Source organism: Neoarius graeffei, chromosome 15 (assembly GCF_027579695.1).
Source record: "Neoarius graeffei isolate fNeoGra1 chromosome 15, fNeoGra1.pri, whole genome shotgun sequence".
Classification (NCBI taxonomy): Eukaryota; Metazoa; Chordata; class Actinopteri; order Siluriformes; family Ariidae; genus Neoarius; species Neoarius graeffei.
Genome location: NC_083583.1, coordinates 60,774,092 through 60,797,537, shown reverse-complemented (window position 1 = coordinate 60,797,537; position 23,446 = coordinate 60,774,092). Strand labels below are relative to the sequence as shown.

Here is a 23,446-nt window from a genome sequence, read left to right as displayed (position 1 = left end):
TTATTATTATTTAATTTTGATAGAGAATGGTAGATGTGAATGGCTTTCGATGCTTATTTATGAATATTTTATAATTAACATTGTTAACACTTCGCCTTCTTTGTGATGTATAAATGAGAGTTAAGATCAGCTTTATATTGCACAAATAAAGCCATTTGGTGAAACTTTGAAGAAGAGAGTGTACTGATATAATGTTTTTTACCTAATTAGCATTATAAGTACTAATTAAATACTAATTTGCAGAATTTGTTTTTGCTATTTTTTTTAAAGTTGTATTCAGTATACAACCATCTATGTGCCTGCCAATTTCCATGTAAATATTTTGAAAGATAAAATTTATTAAGAAAAACATTTGATCTCATTAGTTAATGAGGCCCATTTTGGACCATGTGATCCTCAAACAGAATATTACATTAGTTTTCAAAAAATTAAGCCATTTTTTCAATCTTTGATTTGATTTCTTTCTTTAAGAACAGATAAATGTATTTTAATTCTGTTAAAAAGTATGTTGTTCCGCATTCAATTCTGAATTAAATGAGAGCAGTTTCAAACAATTTGGCTTGAACTTGAATTTTCATCTGATATGCCTATTATTCATCATCTTCTGGTTCGTTGGCTGCCCATCGCTAGTGATGATGACTGCTTCATTATGATGCACAGAAATGCAGATGGGTCATGAGGCCCGCACCAGAGTGACAGAGTCATCCACACCGGTGGCATGAACAGCCCAGTCGAGCTGCCACGGAATGTCTGGCCTCATGAGCGCTCGCATACTCTCCTCCTCTCCAAACAAAGCGCCTTGCACAGTAAGGTAAGACAAACAATGTCGTGCCCCCATCACGTTGTCTCTGTGGACTTCCAGACCTGATGCCAAGTGGTGCAGAAAAGTGCCACAGACCTGATGAGTATGGAAGTTGCCCCGCAGTGACAACTGACTTGCCGAGTGATGCCATTCATTGGCTATTTGAGTGACTCTTCTGCATGTCATCTGGTGGTGTGCCATTGACCCTATTGGGTTCATCTGCCACATGGCACTGAAAAGTATCCTGCTGCCAGTGCCTTATTGGTGATGTACTATTTAACCCATAGCTGGAACCCAGGCAGGTGCTACCACTCCAGGTCAGAGTGGACCTGGGAGCAATGGTGATTAAGGAGTAACTCAACTTTCCCCAATACTCAAGTCCTCCCAGACCTGAGACTCACCACCAGTTGCAGTTTAAAGTCATACCCAGGACTAACAACTTCTTCTGGTTAGGGTGTTTATGGCAGCCCATAGAATCATATGGTAAAAGTTTTGAAATTTGGCACACTGATTGAAGACAATCCTCTGATTCTTTCCACCAAGTTTCATGTTTGCACCTCAACTGCTCGAGTGCCACCAATGAGTCAAAACTGTTGGTGCATTTATGCATGTAACTTTTGAACTGTATGTCCATTTTTGAAAAATGAGGTATCACTGGATATCTTGGCTCATGATGATCTTCAGACCAAGCCTCACAAAAATGTTGTTGGCTTTTTGATTTGCAAAAGTGTTCCTATACCACAGCCAATCAACCCCAGATGTACTGTATCAAGTACATTTGGATGTATCAAACCCAGAATTGAGTCCATTTGCTCAGGACCTCATTTTGAGCAAGTACAAATACTTTTGTGTCATTGTACCACTGGGGGCAGTGCAATAAGCAGAAATGCTTTTGGCGAATAGCTAATTGTCACATCACACATCACATTATCTCTAGCCGCTTTATCCTTCTACAGGGTCGCAGGCAAGCTGGAGCCTATCCCAGCTGACTATGGGCAAAAGGCGGGGTACACCCTGGACAAGTCGCCAGGTCATCACAGGGCTGACACATAGACACAGACAACCATTCACACTCACATTCACACCTACGGTCAATTTAGAGTCACCAGTTAACCTAACCTGCATGTCTTTGGACTGTGGGGGAAACCGGAGCACCCGGAGGAAACCCACGCAGACACGGGGAGAACATGCAAACTCCACACAGAAAGGCCCTCGCCGGCCCCGGGGCTCGAACCCAGGACCTTCTTGCTGTGAGGCGACAGCGCTAACCACTACACCACCGTGCCGCCATAGCTAATTGTGTTTGCCTTTAAAAAAATTATTTGTGGGAATTCCGAAGACCACATAATTTACAGTCAACATTTTATTGAAAAGTTTAAAAAAAAAATTCACAGTCGACAAATTTTATCTAATCTTCACCAAATTTGGTCCAGATGACCTTCAGACAAAGCCTCAAGAAAGTTATCAGAAATATCTTTTTATTTTCAAAACCGTTTCTCTGTTACAGCCTAACAAATTTGACAGCTAGGCCGCCAAACAGGATCTGAGCTAATATCTTGGCTCATCTTTGGTCAGTTGACATGAAACTTGCTGTGAATGCATACAGCTCTGGACTTGACAACATGACATGAGGTTTTTATGACAACTCTGCCCTACTGGGCTCTTTGGCCCCATCATCACTGCTTGCAGCTCTATTCACAATTTCTCTTTTTTATTCTTAATGTGATTGGGCTTTTGCCTTTCTATGTATAATTTGCTGCTTTTGTTACCAGTTCCCATGAAAGTGAATTATTTTGAAGCACAATGGGCTTCAAGAAAGCTAAAACACATTGATAACAATGATCAGACCTCTTGTACTAACTGCTATACTGTTATTTGAGAAATTTAGGCTGCTTTATTAAGCTTTTGTGATGAATATATTTATAAATATATACTCATTATGCCTCTACTTGGGCAGCACGGTGGTGTAGTGGTTAGCACTATTGCCTCACAGTAAGAAGGTCCTGGGTTCAAGCCCAGCAGCTGGCGAGGGCCTTTCTGTATGGAGTTTGCATGTTCTCCATGTGCCTGTGTGGGTTTCCCCCACAGTCCAAAGACATGCAGGTTAGGCTAATTGGTGGCTCTAAATTGACTGTGAGTGTGAATGTTTGTTTGTCTCTGTGTCAGCCCTGCGATAACCTGGCAACTTGTCCAGGGTGTACCATAGTCAGCTGGGATAGGCTCCAGCTTGCCTGTGACCCTGTAGAACAGGATAAGTGGCTACAGATGATGGATGCCTCTACTTTCTCCTTCTTACTCTATTCCTCAAATACTCTCTCTCATGTTATTTCAAGACTTGTTGCTTACAGTATATAATGATCTCCCCAGTATGCCAGTATAATAGAATGCACCCCACAAAGTCTGGTTCATTTATACCATCCTACAGTGTTATCAAAGTCCCAATCTTTCTCCCACGTTCAGTCTATTTGGGACTGTCTTTCAAAATTGGTCTACCGGGAACAAGCATCACAGAAATCATTCCCTGTTCTAAAGCTATTGCAGCCAGTCTTTTGCCCTCACGTATACTTTCATTCCATCTTTTCCTTCTCTGCATCTCCCTCTCATCTGCCCATACCATGCAAGATCCATCTTCTATTTTCATTACTGGTTTATGAACAACAATTTGTGACCCTTTTTTTAATATCCCTAACACCCTGCTTCATGTTTGCTCTTCTGCAAGAGCAAAATGCCAGCCATGTTTGACGAAGTGCCGACTGTCTCTCTCCAGACTCAACTTGATGAAATTATTTATAACTCAGGACAAAGGGACAAACAAGGCTACAAAGACAAGAAAATCTCACTGAGAGGGGAGGAGAATGAGTCCATTTTCATGAAATGTCATTTGATTTAATTATATCATTACTTGAAATAAGAAGGTGCAAATATCAATCTATTGCCTTTCCTTTGGTTCCACTAATAATTGCCCAAATGAAAAGAGCTCCATTAAAAACACAATTGCGGGGGCGTCGTGGCTCAGGTGGTTAAGGCGCCATACCATGAATGCGGGCGACCCGGGTTCGATTCCGGCCCGAGGTCATTTCCCGATCCCTTCCTGTCTCTCTCTCTCCCGCTCATTTCCTGTCTCTACACTGTCCTATCCAATAAAGGTGCAAAAAGCCCAAAAAAATATCTTTATAAAAACACAATTGCAATACAGTTGTGAGCAAAGTGTATGTATGAGTGTGGTTTATGAGTCATATGTCTTCTCTAAATATTGTATGTGCAGACATTTGCAGGGAACACAGACACAGACTCAGTGGTCCAGTACAAGCTCCTCCACTCCATCAGGACTCGATTTCTGCGACTTCTGCCCCTGGAAGGAAACCCTGCAGGAGGGCTCGGGCTCAGACTGGAGATCTATGGCTGCAGTTACAGTAAGAACAGAGAGAGAGAGAGAGTGTAAAATGGGTATATTTCAAAACACAGCAAATCTCTGTATTCTTAATAGCCTTTTTTGAAAGAAAAAAACCAGAAAAACTGGATTAATTTGCCATGTTAGCAAATGCCTAGCAAGCCTAATTTTCTTTGCAAAGAAGAAAGGAAGATTTACGAGCCCAGCCTAATGTGAATTATTCTATCCACCTTCACTGGATATGAGGTATCTTGAGGTTTTCTGTTGAGGTTGATAGGTTGGTTGTTGATAAAAATGAGACGAAGGCACCCCTGATATCCCATGGAAAATTTCTCACAGCCAAGTTCGTAATGCGATATAGGGCAGCCTGGAACAATACAATGTCTATATTTAAATATTTGGGTGGGAGAGGGTTCAGGAGGGGATATGGGGAAAGTCAAATAAATCCTGCTTTGGAAAAAAAAAGCACTAAAACAAATTATTCTATCCACATTCACTGGATATGAGCAATCATGCACTCTGATTGGCTGCTCTACTACTAGGATATCAGCTCATCTACCGTGAGTAGAGAAAAACAAAATGGCAGAGCTTGTTGCTGAACCAACCGAGGACGAAATAAAAACTCTACTCAAAAACAAAACCCCAAAAAATACAAAAAAGCAACAAAATATGGAATGAGAGTATTTCATGGTAAGAACATATGTTTTTAATTTTTCAAAAATTATTATAGCATTTTTCACACATTGCCACTGTCATTTCGCTGGTTTGTTTACATTCTAAGCAGAAATGATTTTGTCAGACGTTTTTTATAAAGTTTTTATTGATCGAATTTGCAAAAAATAAAAATGCTCTGTTTCTCAAAATCCAATGAATGTGGATAGAATAAAACAGTTATTCCACTCAATCTTGTCATACATGGATTGTAGCCGACTCGGTGCTACGTACCTCGTTGGCTTTCAGCTCATGTATGACTCGATTTCGTGGAATAATTCATCTCATCTCATTATCTCTAGCCGCTTTATCCTTCTACAGGGTCGCAGGCAAGCTGGAGCCTATCCCAGCTGACTACAGGCGAAAGGCGGGGTACACCCTGGACAAGTCGCCAGGTCATCACAGGGCTGACACATAGACACAGACAACCATTCACACTCACATTCACACCTACGGTCAATTTAGAGTCACCAGTTAACCTAACCTGCATGTCTTTGGACTGTGGGGGAAACCGGAGCACCCGGAGGAAACCCACGCGGACACGGGGAGAACATGCAAACTCCACACAGAAAGGCCCTCGCCGGCCCCGGGGCTCGAACCTGGACCTTCTTGCTGTGAGGCGACAGCGCTAACCACTACACCATCGTGCCGCCCCTTCGTGGAATAATTGTTTAATGTATTTAATATATATCAATCTTATTCAAATATTGTAGTAGTGGGCTTGGTGCAGGGCATGACATTTGAGTGAAAGCTTGATATGTTACTGTAATTGTGCCAGAAGATTGATATTCCAGATATACTTGTAAAAGTTGCTGCAGAAAAAGTGCATGCAAATGTTAGGGTTTCGGGTTAGTTAGTGAAACAAACTGGGTTGCAAATGTGCTCATTTAGGAGCATTCTTTGTAATTTAATGTGTGTCTGAGTGTGTGATTGTGTGTGCACATGAGAAAAGCTAAAAAAACCCAAATTAAATTAAATATATATATATTGCGATGACCTGGGGACTTGTCCAGGGTGTGCCCCACCTCTTGCCCATGGTCATCTGGGATGGGCTCCAGCTTGCCTGCAACCCTGTAGGACAGGGCTACAGATAATGGATGGATATATATATATAATTTTTTTCACCCCAAAGAGGATTATGCACTCAAATTATTCACGAACTTTAGCTTTTTTTCAAGACAGACCTCAAGAGACTTCTGACTGTTTGTAGCTGATGGGGATTCAGCATGCCCTTCTTTTCCTTCTCTTGTCTTCTCAAAGCCCAAAGTCTTTCTTTCAAGTCAGCCGTGACAGCGACAAAATAACACTCTCAAGGCTGCTGAGGTTTTAGGGAGTCTTTTTACTTTCATCCTCACCGTCAAACCAAAAGACTTCATAATGATGCCGTCAACCTGATGACAGCCAAAAACGTTGAATGATTTTATTCATTCACTGCACTGTTAAGAAATTTGTTCTGTAAAACCACACCACCAACAACAACCACAACAACAAAGCTTTTAAAATAGTATAAGGAAAAGTTTAAAAACATTCCATGGTCATTATGGAAATGTCATTGTGCTATTAATGAATACGTAAGGTCTTAAGTCTTACATGCTTGGCTTACTTTCTGTAATGATTTTTTTTTGAAGATTATATACTCCAAAGCTCATTTTGACTTGAAGCAACATCAGATCAAAGTGACTGGCTTTTGTAAATATGGGGGGGATCCCTTTTCGGCTTCTATTTCCTATTTGTGTTTCTACCAGAGCTCACATGCCTGCCATCAAAATAATTCCAAAGCAAGAAGGTTTCTAGGACTATTTTTCGAACTAGTGTATAGACCAGCATCTGAAAACCAAATATCATGCATTTCAAAATAGCTCTTGCACCTGTGCTACCGTGGAATCAAAAGAAATTATGACTCTCCCTGTGTGATATGCCACATTCTGTGACTGAAATAGTGTTTCACTGTCAATTTGTTCCAACTGCGTCTCACTTCTCACTTCTCTGATGTGTTCTTATGCATCTCAGAGTCAGATGTGGCAGACTTTGATGGGCACAGCGCTCTGCTGTACCGGTTTAATCAGAAATCGACGAGCACAGTGAAGAACGTGATCTCAGTGCGCTTCCGGAGCAGGCAAGCAAGTGGTGTTCTGCTCCATGGAGAGAGCCAGAGAGGAGACTACATCACCCTGGAGCTCCAGAGAGGAAGACTGACACTGCATCTCAACCTGGGTATGAGGGAGAGAGAGACAGAGAGAGAGAAAGAATGAATGACGAGTGTTTCATTCTGCTTAAATCCTGAAGCATAATTATTAAGACACATAGACTATACTATAATGCACATAAAAACAGTGTATATAAATTGTGAAAAATTGTTGATGCACTTTAGCAAATGTTCAGACACAAAAAGGTTGAGTGAACAGGAAACAAATATCTCTGCAAGAGTAAACCCATGGCTAATTCTGATGGATACTGTTGTGGACCTGGCGGCTTCACTTCTCCCAAAAGCATTGCCCAGCTCCAATCGGCTAGAGGAAAATGGCAGAAAAAGTAAATTTGTCCTTGTCTTAACTGGAAAAAGTCAAAAGCTACACAAACTACAGTAAGAAGTTATTATGAAAATTATTTGGACAATTATGTTAAACAGCTTAACCTAAAAAAGTGCTGGTCATGAAAATTCCTTCCAAAAGTTAATAAAATATGTACAAATTAAACAATATCTTTACAGCAAGAAGCACCATATCAACAGGGGGGTGTTTTTATTTATTACATAATACTTCATTAAACACTTAAATAATATTGGCTGGTGTTGAGTTCAACGCCATCAGTTAGCCAAATCAGATATATTCCATTCAGCTAGCATGATATTGAATGAGTCAAAGACAAGTAGCTGAATGGAATATATCTGACAGACCATGACAAAAAGCCAGCCATTATTATTATTATTATTAGTAGTAGTAGTAGTAGTAGTAGTACAGCATTCAGCAGTAGAGTTAGTGAAGGCCAACACTAGCTTGCCCGCGACTCGATACTATTAGTGCGGCAGTCCAGTTGCCTTCTAGCTAGTATAGCATTCAGCAGTAGCATTAGTGAAGGCCAATGCTAGCTTACCCATGACTCGGTGCTGTTAGTGTGGCAGTCCAGTTACCTTCTAGCTGGTGTAGCATTCAGCAGTAGCATTAGTGAAGGCCAACACTAGTTTACCCATGACTCTGTGCTGTTAGTGCAGCAGTCCAGTTACCTTCTAGCCGGTGTAGTGTTGGCGCAGGCCAATGCTAGTGCAGTCAAGCCAAATATTATTATTATTATTATTATTTTCCATGTGTAATTTACTTAGCTACTTTTAAAATCAACATCGATAACTGCACACACCGGAGCAACCTGTCAGCCAAAATTCTCTCAAAATCTTCCACTTTTAATGAAGCAAACCTCACGGCCATGTTTCTTTACAAAGTTTCACAGTCACTTGCTAGCATGGAAGTTTTACATCTCCGACGTGTCTCTTTTCCAGTTTTTCGATGTCCGTTGGTATGTTTTTCTCTTGTAAATATGCGTGAATAATATATAATGAAGCTTTGGTGGCCTTTCGGGTGTTCAGTGCGTCTTTGGTTTCAGTTTTCAGTTTATTTAATTAGTGCTTAAACTGAGCACTGGATTAGCCTCGTCTTCTCTCTCTTTCCCAGCTGACAAGGAAATGATTGTGCGCATGCGCAACAGCAAAGTTTTGCCATTGGATCTTTGCATGAGTGCCGATGTGTGATATTGTGTTGTCTTGACAACATGCAATATTATAACAATATTGCACACTCATTCTCCATTGGGGAGAGTGGCGTAATACATGGAGGATAAGTGATATGATAATATCGCATGCTGTCAATAAACCCGCTAGAAGGGAATAGAATACATGTTTTTATTCCATGGAAAAAGTGGCCTGTGTGTATAATAATTAAATAATATTTGCTGGTGTTGAGTGGTATATCAGATATATTCCATTCAGCTAGCATAATATTGAACGAGTCGAAGACGAGGAGCTGAATGGAATATATCTGATATACCATGAAAAAAACCAGCCAATATTATTATTATACATTCCTTTCGGGTGTTCAATGCATCTTTCTCTTTCAAAATTCCCTCAAATCTTCCGTATTTAACTAAGCAAACCTAACAGCCATGTGTAAGGTTTCAGAGACAGAAACCTAAATGCAGATCAGTTTGGCAGGTTTATTCTTTTAACACAGTCTCAAAGGTCAGGGCAGGTGAAAAGATTGTTTCAATGCAGTCCTCAACATGTCCAAAAACAAAAAGGCACAGAAGATCACAGTGGGCTTCATGTTCAAAGTTACTCAGTCAGTTCACAAAAATCCAACAAAAAAAATCCAGCAAAGCACAGAGGTTAGTAGTAGTACTTTCAGATTCAAAAAGTCATTGAGGCAGTCCACAAAAATCCATAAGAACAAAAATTCAAAGGTTCCAAACAGAATTCCAGATTCCACTGGTTACTCACGGACAAACAGGATAATCTTCACAGGCAAAAACAGGTTCACAAACATCAGGGTTAAGGTCAGGCGATCAGAGACAGAGCAGAGAAATGACAGAGCTTAAGTAGCAGTCCAGCACACAGAATTAAACAGGAAACAGCGGACACTGATTACAATGATGATTGAGTCAGGTGACAAAGGTGAGGCACGAGGGGGGCGTGGCAGAAGACCAAAACAAAAGGCACATGGGGCATCAAAACAAACACACTGTCAACACACCCGCAGTACTACAACTGTCCGATGGGTGGCCAGAGTTCAAGACATTCAGACTCTAACAGTACACCCCCACCCCCCAACGGACGCCTCCCGGCGTCCCCCGGGCAGACACAGGATGCTGACGGCGAAAGTCCCTGATAAGTGTGGGGTCCAGTATGTGCCGGGCCGGGACCCAGCACCTCTCCTCAGGGCCATAGCCCTCCCAATCGACGAGATACTGGAGGCCACGGCCCCGGCGCCGAACATCCACCAGCTGTCGGGCAGTGTATGCCTCAGAGCCATCGATGAGGCGGGGGGGGCTTGGGGGCAGGATGCATGGGACCGCACAGAAAGGGCTTGACCCTAGAGATGTGGAATGTGGGGTGGATATGGCGCAGGGGTAAGGGGAGCTTGAACCGGACAGCTGTGGGGCTGATGACTTTGGCAATGGGGAAGGGGCCAATAAAACATGCTGTGAGCTTGCGAGACTCCATTTTCAGGGGCAGGTCTTGTGTGGAAAGCCATACGCGTTGTCCCTGGCGATATTGAGGGGCCCGGGACCAACGCTTGTCGGCCTGGACCTTCATCCTGGCAGCAGAGCGAAGCAGGGTGGAGCGGGTGCGCCTCCATGTACGGTGGCACCGGCGGATGAAGGCTTCCACTGATGGAACCCCGACCTCCTTCTCCTGTTCCAGGAACAGTGGCGGCTGGTACCCCAAGGAGCACTCGAAGGGAGATCGACCCGTGGCAGAGGAGATGTGTGAATTGATTGCATACTCTGCCCATGGAAGCTGCTGGCTCCAGGAGGATGGGTTCTGGGATGCCATACAGCGTAGCACAGTCTCCAGCAACTGGTTCGCCCTCTCGGTCTGGCCATTGCTCTGCGGGTGAAAACCAGAAGGTAAACACACAGAGGCATCAAGCAATTTACAGAAAGCCTTCCAGAATGCAGAAGTGAATTGGGGACCCCTGTCTGATACCACTTCTACACGCAACCCATGTATGCGGAATACATGTTGGATCATCAGGTTAGCAGTGTCTTGGGCAGATGGAAGACCAGGCAGGGGAATGAAATGAACAGACTTTGAGAAACGATCCACAACAGTAAGAATGGTAGTGTTACCGTCTGATGGGGGCAGACCAGTCACGAAATCTAAGGAGATGTGGGACCATGGTCTTTGGGGCACAGACAGGGGTTGCAGCAGGCCAGCAGGGGGTCGAGTGGAGGTCTTGTTTAGGGCACAGACCTGGCAGGACCGGACAAAGTTAGTGATGTCCTCCTTCATGGACGGCCACCAAAATCTCCTCCCGATGAACGCTTGGGTTCGTCGGGGTCCAGGATGGCAGGACAACTTGGTGGAGTGACCCCACTGCAGCACCTGTGAGTGGACAGAGTTAGGAACATACAGACGGTTAGTGGGACATTGACTGGGGCCTGCTTCATCCGCTTGAGCAGCCTTCACAGCGGACTCCACATCAAACAGAGTTGCCCCCAAAATGCAGTGGGAAGGGAGGATGGTATTAGAGTCTGGATTCGTCTTGGACATGGGAAACTGTCGGGACAGAGCATCAGGCTTAACATTTTTATGACCGGGGCGGTAGGACAGGGTGAAGTTAAACCTGGAGAAGAATAGGGACCAGTGTGCTTGTCGGGGGTTGAGTCTCTTGGCTGAACTGATGTATTGCAGGTTCTTATGGTCAGTCCAGACCAAAAATGGCAGTGGGGCACCCTCCAACCAGTGCTGCCACTCCTCCAAGGCTAACTTCACTGCAAGCAGCTCCCTGTTCCCCACGTCATAGTTCTGTTCTGTTGGTGACAGACGGTGAGAGAAGAAGGCACATGGGTGTATGCAATTATCCTTAGCAGAACGTTGGGAGAGCACAGCGCCAACACCCACCTCAGAAGCGTCTACCTCCACAATGAACTGCCGGTTGGGATCGGGTTGAATCAGGATCGGAGCAGAGGTGAATCGCCGCTTCAGGTCTTGAAAGGCCTCCTCTGCAGCTGTGGTCCAAACGAACTTGACCGCTGAAGAGGTCAGGGCGGTGAGGGGGGTGGCTACAGTGCTGAAATTTCAGATAAAGTGCCGGTAAAAGTTGGCAAAGCCAAGGAAGCTCTGCAGGTCCCGTCGACTAGCAGGTGTGGGCCATTCCAACACTGTCTTGACCTTACGTTGGTCCATTTGGATGCCCCCCAGGGTGATCACATACCCGAGGAAAGCGACCATCTCCTGGGGGAACTCGCATTTCTCCGCCTTCACAAACAGCTGGTTCTCCAGAAGGCGCTTCAGGACCTTACGGACATGGACAACATGCTCAGTGAGTGACTTAGAAAAAATCAAGAGGTCATCTAAAAAACACAGACAAATTGATTGAGCATGTCCCTCAGGACATCATTGACTAAGGCCTGAAAAACCGCAGGGGCATTGGTAAGGCCAAATGGTATGACCAAGTACTCATAATGGCCTGAGGTGGTGTTAAAGGCTGTCTTCCATTCATCCCCCTCGCAGATACAGACCAGGTGGTAGGCATTCCTTAAGTCCAGCTTGGTGAATACCTTGGCTTCTTGGAGGAGTTCAAACGCTGAGGACATGAGAGGGAGAAGGTAACGGTTTTTAATAGTGATGTCATTTAAACCACGGTAATCAATGCAGGGGCGTAACGAACCGTCCTTTTTTCCAACAAAGAAAAAACTGGCTCCTGCAGGAGATGAGGAAAGGCGGATGATGCCTGCAGCGAGGAACTCTTGAATATACTTGTTCATAGCTTCCATCTCAGGCCGTGACAGGGAGTACAAGTGACCTCTAGGGGGAGTTGTGCTGGGAAGGAGGTTAATAGCACAATCATAGGGGCGGTGAGGGGGTAAGGAAGAGGCTTTGGACTTACTGAATACAGGCTTGAGGTCCATATAGTCCGGAGGAACGCGTGATAGATCTGGAAACTCCTCGTTGACATCGGAGACAGGTTTCGACAGAGTCTGGGCCTGAAGGAGACAGTTTGAGTGGCAAAATGGGCTCCAACCCATAATACACCTCCCTACCCAGTCAATATGTGGGTTGTGCTTAATAAGCCAAGGGTAGCTGAGAACTACTGGAGCATGAAGGGCATTAATGACAAGAAAGCGTAACTGTTCATGATGGTTGCCAGAGAGGGTGAGACTCACCAGAGCAGTGGTGTGAGTGATGTTGGCCAATCTCTCTCCAGTCAATGCGTTGGCCACCAGGGGCTTCTCCAGGCTCTCGGTAGGTAGACTCCACTGACTCACCAGACTGGCATCCATGAAGTTCTCCTCAGCAACAGAGACGACAAGAACTCCCACCTCCAGCTGTTGATCTCCCCACCAGAGGACAGCTGAGAGGAGAGTGTGCTGAACAGAGGAGGGGTGTATGGGGGTCATGCTCACTAGTACCCCCCTCACAGGTGAGCGTTGGCTTTTGCTGGACAGGAGGCAATGAAGTGACCTGGTTGGCCACAGTACAGGCAGGAGCGTGTGTTGAGTCTTCTTTACCTTTCCTCTTGGGTCAGGCAGGTGCAGTCCACTTGCATGGGCTCTGGTACCGATATGGTGGTGGGAGGAGAAGGAGGGGGCATGACTGGACTGACGAGAGGCCTTCCTGCTGGGGACCCAAAGGTCCTGGCCCGGCGGCGTTGCTGTAGCCTGGTGTCAATGCGGATTGCAAGGTTGACGAGGTCCTCACAGGAGCCGGGCAGATCGTGAGAAGCCAACTCATCTTTGATCTCTTCTGACAGGCCATTAAGGAAAGTGTCATAGAGAGCCTCAGTGCCCCATCCTGTTGTGGTTGCAAGAGTTTGAAAGTCAATGGCAAAGTCTGACACCGACCTATGATCCTGGCACATATGGAGTAGCTCACGGGCAGCCTCATGTCCTTGCTTGGATCGATCAAAGACTCTCTTCATCTCAGTCAAAAACTCCTGGAAATTCCCACAGATTGCTGACTGAGCATCCCACACTGCAGTTCCCCACTCTCTGGCATGCCCCGACAGCTGGGTAATCACATAGGCAACCTTTGCTCGATCGGTGGGGAAGGTACCTGGTTGCAGCTCAAAGATGAGGGTACACTGGGACAGGAAAGAGCGACAGGTACCGGGTTCGCCAGCGTACTTCTCTGGTGGGGGCAGTCGTGGCTCGTGGGCTGGTTGTGCGGTTGAGGCAGACTGGGCAGGCTCTGCAGGCTGGGCAGGGTCTGCGGACTGTGCAGACGCGGAAGCAGACTGGGAGAGTTGGAGTGGCTGGATCTGGGCTGTCAGGTCTCTGATGCTGGCAGCTACTGCCTCCAGTTGGGCTTGTTGGCGGCCCAGAAGCGCTCCATGCTGTTTGAGACAAGCCCTCAGGCGCTCTGGATCTGCTAGGTCCATCCTGCTCTGATCGCACTGTAAGGTTTCAGAGACAGAGACCTAAATGCAGATCAGTTTGGCAGGTTTATTCTTTTAACACCGTCTCAAAGGTCAGGGCAGGTGAAAAGATTGTTTCAATGCAGTCCTCAACATGTCCAAAAACAAAAAGGCACAGAAGATCACAGTGGGCTTCGTGTTCAAAGTTACTCAGTCAGTTCACAAAAATCCAACAAAAAAATCCAGCAAAGCACAGAGGTTAGTAGTAGTACTTTCAGATTCAAAAAGTCATTGAGGCAGTCCACAAAAATCCATAAGAACAAAAACTCAAAGGTTCCAAACAGAATTCCAGATTCCACTGGTTACTCACGGACAAACAGGATAATCTTCATAGGCAAAAACAGGTTCACAAACATCAGGGTTAAGGTCAGGCGATCAGAGACAGAGCAGAGAAATGACAGAGCTTAAGTAGCAGTCCAGCACACAGAATTAAACAGGAAACAGCTGACACTGATTACAATGGTGATTGAGTCAGGTGACAAAGGTGAGGCACGAGGGGGGCGTGGCAGGAGACCAAAACAAAGGGCACATGGGACATCAAAACAAATACACTGTCAACACACCCACAGTACTACAACTGTCCAGTGGGTGGCCAGAGTTCAAGACATTCAGACTCTAACACCATGTTTGTTTACAATTTGTCACAGTCACTCACTAGCACGGAAGTTTTATGTATCCGACGTGTGATGTCATGTTGTCTTTACAACCATGCAATATTGTAAACCATATTCAATGCTCATTCCCCACTGGGTAGAGTGACATAATACACATAGGACAAGCGATAGGCTAGCAATATTGCATGCTTTAAAACCAAATGAATGAAACCCGCTAGAAAGGAATAGAACACGTTTTTATTCCATTGAAAGTGTCCTGTATGTGTAATTACAGACATGGTTTATTGTTAGACCTAAAGTAGCTTAAATATCACCCCAAATCAGAAAAAGTTGGGATGGTGTGTTGAAACTAAAATTAAAACTGACGACAATGATTTATAAATCATCTTTGAGCTGTATTGCAATCAAAATAATACAACAGCACATAATTTAATGTTTTACCTTATTGGTTTTTTTTTTCAAATTAAACACATTTCAATTTTGATTCTTGCAACACATTTGAAAAAAAAAAGTTGGGACAGTAAGGCATTTACCACTTTATAATGTTTCCATTCCTTCTCACAACACTTAAAAGATGTTTAGGGACTGAAGAGATCAAGTGATTACGTGTTTCAGGTGTTATTTTGTCCCATTCTTCCTGCAAACAGGTCTTCAGGTGTGTAACAGTATGGGGTATTTTGCCATTCTTTCTTGCAAAAGCATTTTACGTCTGTCAGATTGGCTGGGTATCTTCTGTGCACAGCCATCTTCAGGTCACTCCACAGATTTTCAATTGGATTTAGAGCTGGACTCTGGCTGCGCAATTCCAAAACCTTGATCTTGTTTTTGTGAAGCCATTCATTTGTTGATTTGTTGATGTGCTTCAGGTCATTGTTGTGCTGAAAAGTGAAATTATTCTTCATTTTAAGTGTTTTAGCAGAAGCTTTCAGGTTTTGCCCCAACATTGACTTTGATTTGGAGCTATTTGTTATTCCTTCCACCCTGATTAAAGCTGAAGTTCCAGCGAAAAGAAAAAGCAGCCACGAAACATGAGTCTGCCACCTTCATGCTTCACTGTGGGGTTGAGGTTCTTTGGGTGATGTGCTGTGTTTTTTTGGTATTATGGTCAAAAATTTAAAATGTGGTCTTGTCAGACCATAACACATTATTCTACAAGGTTTTGGGAGCTTTTTATTTTTCAAACTTTAGCCAGACTTGGATGGATATTTATTGCTCCACACACATTAGGGGTGTTCACACGGCAACTTTTACTCCGGTGTAGCACCGGGGCTGCCCCGGTAGAGCGTTCACACGGTACAAAGTTATACCGGTGTAGCCCCTGAAAGCTGCTTAAACCGGTGCAAATCTAACCCTGCTCGGGAGGTGGTTTAAGAAATTTACTCCGGAGTAAATGCTAGTTTGCGGGGCAGCACCGATATAAAATGGGACGTCTGAACGCTACAGGGGTAGACTCGCTACGCGTGAGGAGAGTTGATTACATACGGGCATTGCATAACTTGCATCCTGGTATTTTGCGCTTCCAAAATGGCGAATATCAACAACAACAGAACTGCGTGTCTTCCAGTGTTGCCAGATTTGGCAGTTTTAAGTGCATTTTGACGGATTTGAACATATTTTGGGATGGAAAACGTCAGCAATATCTGGCAACACTGGTGTCTTCATCCACGTTGTTTTCCCGGCGCTTGGTGATGCCATGACAACCGGGAAAAAGAAGTACAGTTTCACGCATGCGCATATTTCATTTCCGCATTATTACTATCGGAAATGATAGTAATAATGATAGGAAATGATAGTAATAAAAGGAAATATCAAAACTTTATTACTATCAAAGGAAATGATAGTAATAGTTTTTGCTACTATACGGTCGCAGAAACTGCCGTGTGACCGCAAGTGGGGCTGCACCGGTGCTAACACGCTTCTCTCTAGTAAGCAGGGTTGTGACGTGTGAACGCTGCGCAAAATTTACACCGGTGTAAGATATATCGCAACAAAATACATCGGTGCAGCATCGATGCAAATATGTGCCGTGTGAACACCCTAATTGACACTCCATCCATCCATTATCTGTAACTGCTTATCCTGTACAGGGTCACAGGCAAGCTGGAACCTATCCCAACTGACTGTGGGTGAGAGGCAGAGTACACCCTGGACAAGTCACCAGATCATTGCATGGCTGACACATACAGTGCATTTACATGCACATCCAAATCGAGCTACTGTCGGTAATCGAGCTAAGGGTCCCAGCAGGGGTGCCAGAGAAATCCAATCCTACATGCACACAAGGAAATCAAGCTGGACAAGGAAAAAAACCTGGACAGGGTGCAAACTACAGTAAGTGAATGATAAAGGTAGAAAAGGAGAAATTATAAGTTATAAACATACCTGAGAGATTCGCCATTTTTCACATGAATTTCTTTCAACGGCGACCAACTTGAGTCCAAAAAACTCTCTTTTACGGCCAATGATTCGCTTTAACTTGCAACAGAAGTTAAAACTACAAACTTTTTCCAAGTACACACGAAAATTCAGGTAAAAAAAAGACAGTAGAAAAGGTAAAAACAGCTATTATAGAAATGGATTGCTTCGCATTGCCAGTCAAACTCTTATGGTTGTCAAGGAATGTCAGGTTAGCTTGCCCACCATGGGCTTGTTGCTATGGGGAAAATTGACACGTGACCAATTCCTGCAAATGGCCTATTAACCTAAAGGCCCGGTCCCACTGGCCGATGGACACAAAACGTATGCAAAAAGGACACAGTGGACGAGCAAAATTTCGGGGGTGGCTCTATCCGTTTTCATCCGCTCCAGAAATGGACAAAATTGGCGAAAATTGGCGAAAACAGAACGGAAAAGAACGGACGTGGGTAGTATATAGCGGGGATGTTAAACGCATGTTCATAGGAAGCCTAGCGGATGAAAGCGGATGGAAGTGGATGACAGCTCCGAAGGGGTTACCGGTGATAACTGAAAAGCGGACGCATAGCAGAAAGAGCGGATGCATAGCGGATGAAGGGGATGCATCACGTACGCCTAACGGAAACAAAGGGGATGTTGCGCGGATGTATATCGGATGCAGACCATTCACTGCGCATGCGGGGGGTATGAATTGCGTCTGCTCCGCAGATATAAAGGGATGCAGCACGCACGCCGTCAGCATAAAGCGGAAAGACGTGCTGGCGGCTACATCGATACATCTCTACTACATCTCGTTTTTGAAGAAGGCTACATTGATACATCTCTACTACATCTTGTATCAACACCATGGCTGTTCGACTCGTACCGAGATCCAGATGATTTTCTCCCCCTTTTATACAAAATATCGATTGTCCGCTAGGTGTCCTTCTACATACTCTAGACATACTCCAGACATCCTAAATATACGAGATACATCCCAGATATAAACGCTTTGTCCGTTTTGAATACTTTATATACGAGATGCATACACTTACATCCTTTCTATTTCCGTGCTACTAACGATGAATAGACGTTTCATGTACCTTATCTTTCCTCCCTCTTTCCGTTTTCAGCTGCAGCGGATGTGAGTTGCGAGGATGCCCAGAGGATGCAGAGAGGATACAGCAGACGTTTAACGGATGATAACGGACATAGAACGTTTGTTGCTCGTATATGTCGCGGATTTACATCATACACGGCGGAAAGTTCATCCGTTCTAAAAGTTTTGTGCAGCTCAAAACTTTTTGCGCGGATGAAATCACAGTGGACGGATGCTCGATGGATAGAACGTATGAAGCACGTATGCAATGAGTACACAACGGATGCATAGTGTTTTCCAATGGATGGCAAAGATTTTTTTACATTTTACATCCTCTTTGCATCCGTAAGTGCAGTGGGACCGGGCCTTAACCTGTATGTCTTTGGACTGTGGGGGAAACTGGGGGCCCGTCCACATGAGTACGCGGCCTCACCCAATATGCTGTCATTTTGAAAAAATCTCCATAAACATGTCGTCGTTTCCAGAAATATCTGCGTCCACACGGATTCACTGGAAACGACCCAAAACACTGTAGTACATATGCCAGGCCTGTATGTGGCGCTGTGACGCTGCCACACCAATACACTAAAACCGGAAGAGAAGCCATGGAGCATGCGTATAAAGGTCACGCGCTGTTTACAAACAAGCTCATAACACGAGAAGAGGATGCTCATGGCCAGCGCAACTCTGAGAGGAAGAGGAGAGTCTTTTGTGTGGACCGACAATGAAGTGGAACTTCTACTTCGTGTCACATTGGACGTTTCTGCAGTACGAGCACAAGCCTGTAGTCCGCCATTGTTGTTGTTATGACGCGTCTAGCGGCGGCTGAGGTTAAAGATTAGAGAGGCGGGGCTTATACGTCATCGTTTCTGAAAAAATCCGCATTTGCCGTGCAGACGACTCCGGGCTATCTGGCGTTTTAGGATTTTCCCACTCTGGGACCCGTTTTCAAAAAATACCGGTTTCACACCTCGAAAAAGCCAGATACGATAAAGTATTTATGCGGATTTGACAAAAACGTACTCGTGTGGACGGGCCCTGGAGCACCCAGAGGAAACCCACGCAGGCACGGGGAGAACATGCAAACTCCACACAGAGAGGCCCCCATCGGCCACTGTGCTCAAACCCAGAACCTTCTTGCTGTGAGGTGACAGTGCTAACCACTATGCCACCATGCCGCCCTATTTATTGCTCCAACTATTTTCATGTTGTTGTAGGCCTCTTGGAATCCTTCCTGACCATTTTCCTCCTGGTCTTCTCATCACTTTTAAAGGGGCATCCTGTTCTTAGTAATGTCACTAAACTATTGTGGGGTTTGTTTGTTTGTTTGTTTGTTTGTTTGTTTGTTTGTTTGTTTGTTTGTTTGTTTTTTCCTAGAACATTTCTGGTTATTTGTTACCTGATTTTTGTAGGTTGCAATTTCGCAGTAAAAGCGAAAAGATTCTGACATGGTTTAACTTAGCATGGATTTTGTAATGCAAAAAAATGAAACCCTTTTAAAGCGAAACGGCCTTTCAATTTCATAAGATCGATGAAATTTAGATCCCTCTGAAATTTGGTCATTGTAATGTATGTTTATTTCTATAATATCTCACAAAATATCAGGCCATTCTGTGGCTGGGAAGTTATTTAATTTGAGGGGATTAAAGCAAATAATGTGCATGAAATCGCTCGCTTCACACAGTCAGGCAGACAGAGGAAGTCCGTGTGTGTGCGCATGCGCAGGTTTATCTTTAACAATGCACTGACAGTTACATCATTCTGTTGCTAAACAAACAGCTGATCACACCGAGGTGCTCGCTGACCGGCGACTTTTATTAGTTTGGTCCTGCATTTCCTTTCCTTAGTATATAACATAATGTCTTTTCTTCTCGCTTTCCGTTACTGTAGTCGGTCTTTCACATTTCATTCGCACACTCACATCCTCCATTTTTCTCTCCTGTTTCAAATTTGTATCCCACAATGCCTTGCGCGAACGGGGAAAGCCCACCATGTGATGCATGATGTAGTATCTGGAATTGGGTCATGGTGAAGCAGATAAAAAATAGCAGAGAATTTAGGGCCATGTGGCTTTAAATTCATTAATTATTCTATTTACACAGAAATAAAAATAAATAAATAAATAAATAAATAATAAAATTGGAAGTCTGTGATTCGAATTCGGTAGCTTTTGGTCCACTAAACAAAAATAATTGAGTGTCGGAGAAAATTCTTTTTATGACCTATTCAATAAATGCTCCAAAAATTCTGTAAGTATTTTTGAATATGCAAATCATATTAATGATCTTTAGCAGCAGTATAGACATGTAAGTGATTTGTGCGTATGAACTGGTATAATGAGGCAGTTTTAAGAGTCTTGTGACTTGTGAGAAGAAATAACTGAATCTCATCCTTGGCCTCGAAATGGGAGGAAGAATAAGAGTAAAGAAAGAGGAATAAGAAAGAGATATGGAGAGGGAAAAGACTGAGCAAATGAATAATGTGAGGTGAGAGTGGAAGACAGTGATAAAGATTGAGAGGGCTAGGCAATGGAGAAATGAGGACGGTGAGGGGAAATGAAAGGATGAGGTGAGTTTGATAAGGGAGGGTGCAAGGGAAAGATAAAAAAGAGAGAAAGAGATGGACATTAAGGAAGATGAAGAAGGCACTGATAAGGGAGGAAAAGACAAAGTTGATGAGAGGCAGGAGGAAAATAAGAGTAAATTAATAAGGCAGGAAAGAGAGTGAGAAAGAGAAAATGAAGAGAAGGAAAAGGAGGGGAAGAGAGACAGAGATTGTATGGAAGATGTACAGTATATGAAAAAGAAGGGATTGGATTTTCACAAAACTAAAATTGGAAAAGGATGAGTGAAGAATGAGTGCAGGAGGTGAGTAGAGTGAGCGAGTGCAGAAAAGACATAAAGGTTGAGTGGAGTGAAGAAGTAAAGGATGGTGTGTAGAGATCAGAGGCATAAGGGAGAGCTGTGATATTTACAAGGAGGAGGGAGGAAAGAGCAAGAAAATATGAGAGATGCAGAACGAGACGGAGAGTAAACGAATGAGGGAGGTGGAGGGAGAAATGAAGGAAAGGAAAAGGGAGATAGATTGCATGGAAGATACATATGAAGAAGTGAATATTGCATTTTTGAAGATGTGAGTGAAGATAAATGAGTTCAGGAGAGGGATTTTGGGCAATATGACTGATTAAGGGGGAGTGGGGTCAACCAAATGAAAGGGGAGTGGCGTGAACAAAGGCAGGAGAGGTGTCTGGGGGAGCAAAGTGAACGAGAGCGATTGAGAAGGAGTGGAATAAATGAGTATAATGGACAGTATGTCAAATCAACAAAGTGAGGTAGATGTTTACAGTGTCCTGAGGCAGAGGTCCTCACGCATTCATGTCTCAACACTGCTGGAAGCTGTTTCTATAGCAACTCATCCACACTCACGCAGAATGTGCATATTTAGATGTGCACAAGCATAAGGTCTTTACACAAAATTACTGTTCCTCTGTGAGTTGCTGTGATCTTTTTCACTTGCAAATAGGCAGGGTTCTGTTTGAATGGTTCACACATTTTAAAGTCAAATCTGTGATTGCTTTTTGGTGATTGAGTTCTGGTCTTGTGGACCACAATGTGCAGCATGAGGTAAGAATAACAGAAGTTTTTCTCACCTTGTAATGTAAATTGTGGGGCCGCCATGGATGCTGCTTTTCCTGTCCACATAACTTTGATCAGAACTTGAATGGCCTATTCGGTGATGACTGAATGGGAATTAGCAAACAAAAGCTAAACTACAAAGAATGTGCTCATTCTATAATTCAGCAGGTTTGTATATGTGGGGTTGAATCTCCCTGCTTGGGCCGTTATTTATAATTCTGCTTGTAGCAGGCAGAGGAATGCTGAAAAATTTTACCACAACCAAACATTCCTTATTTTCATTACCCTGATCCTAAGAAAAGGGATCTAAACCAGGCTAATTGTCTTTTTTTTATTTTTTAAATTCTCCTTGGTGGGGTGGCATGGTGGTGTAGTGGTTAGCACTGTCACCTCACAGCAAGAAGGTTCTGGGTTTGAACCCAGTGGCCTTTTTGTGTGGAGTTTGCATGTTCTCCCCGTGTCTGCGTGGGTTCCCTCCGGGTGCTCCGGTTTCCCCCACAGTCCAAAGACATGCAGGTTAGGCTAATTGGTGGCTCTAAATTGACCATAGGTGTGAATGTGAGTGTGAATGGTTGTTTGTTTCTATGTGTCAGCCATGCAATGATCTGGCAACTTGTCAAGGGTGGACCCCGCCTCTCGCCCATAGTCAGCTGGGATAGGCTCCAGCTTGCCTGTGACCCTGTACAGGATATGGATAATGGATGGATGGTTTGTCTGAGTGTGATAGGGTAGCTTTGACGGGTGATCAGGATAGCCTTGTGAAAAACAGAGAGCAGATGTGGGATCAGTGATCAGTTTCAAGCATTTAATTGAAACTAAGCAAAACAAGTAGCAAGCTCACCAAATATCTCTATCATGTACCAACATACTGCTTAGTAATACTGGAATGCTAGCTAACAAAAAAGGCATTGGTATAGGATGTGATTCCTTCTGGCTTCTGAAGAAGAAGCCTTTATTTGTGACATACATTACAGCACAGTCAAATTCTTTTCTTCACATATCCCAGCTTGTTAGGAAGCAGGGGTTAGAGTGCAGGGTCAGCCATGATACACTACCCCTGGAGCAGAGAGGGTTAAGCGTAGTGGCAATAGTGGCAGCTTGGCAGTTCGAGGGCTTGAACCCACAACCTTCTGATGAGTCACCCAGAGCCTGAATCACTGAGCCACCACTGCAATGATATGAGTCATTGGTGTGCTTCTCAGACAGGACTATGGAGTGAGTTCACATGGAATGTTTGAGGCAGTGTAAATTGAAAAGTCACATTAGAACAGGTGGATGGAGACCTAGGCAGTAAGACTTGTCTACCTCTCTCTTACTGTCTGACTAATTAACAGTCATTCCATGAAATCAAGTCGTACATGAGCTGATAGCCGATGAGGCACGTAGCACCGAGTTGGCTATAAGACATGTATGACGTGATTGAGTGGAATAACTGTTTTATTCTATCCACATTCACTGGATTTTGAGAAACAGAGCATTTTTATTTTTTGCAAATTCAATAAATAAAATCTTTATACAAAAGATCCAACAAAATCATTTCCGCTTAGAATGTAAACAAACTGGCGAAATGACAGGAGCAATTTGTGAAAATGCTATAATAATAATTCTTGAAAAATAAAAAAAGATATGTTTTTACCATCAAATGCTTTTATTCTATATTTTGTTGCTTTTT

The 23,446-nt window shown here is 43.9% G+C and overlaps 1 protein-coding gene across 1 annotated transcript in view; it reads left to right on the top strand.

Moving 5' to 3' along the window:
• cntnap5l (contactin associated protein family member 5 like) overlaps nt 1-23,446 on the top strand; it is a 272,765-nt gene that overhangs the window by 135,053 nt on the left and 114,266 nt on the right. Inside the window, exons 4-5 of the mRNA XM_060940691.1 lie at nt 4,068-4,215; nt 6,915-7,118. Of these exons, the coding sequence (XP_060796674.1) occupies nt 4,068-4,215; nt 6,915-7,118 (352 nt within the window). The remainder of the gene's footprint in view (nt 1-4,067; nt 4,216-6,914; nt 7,119-23,446) is intronic.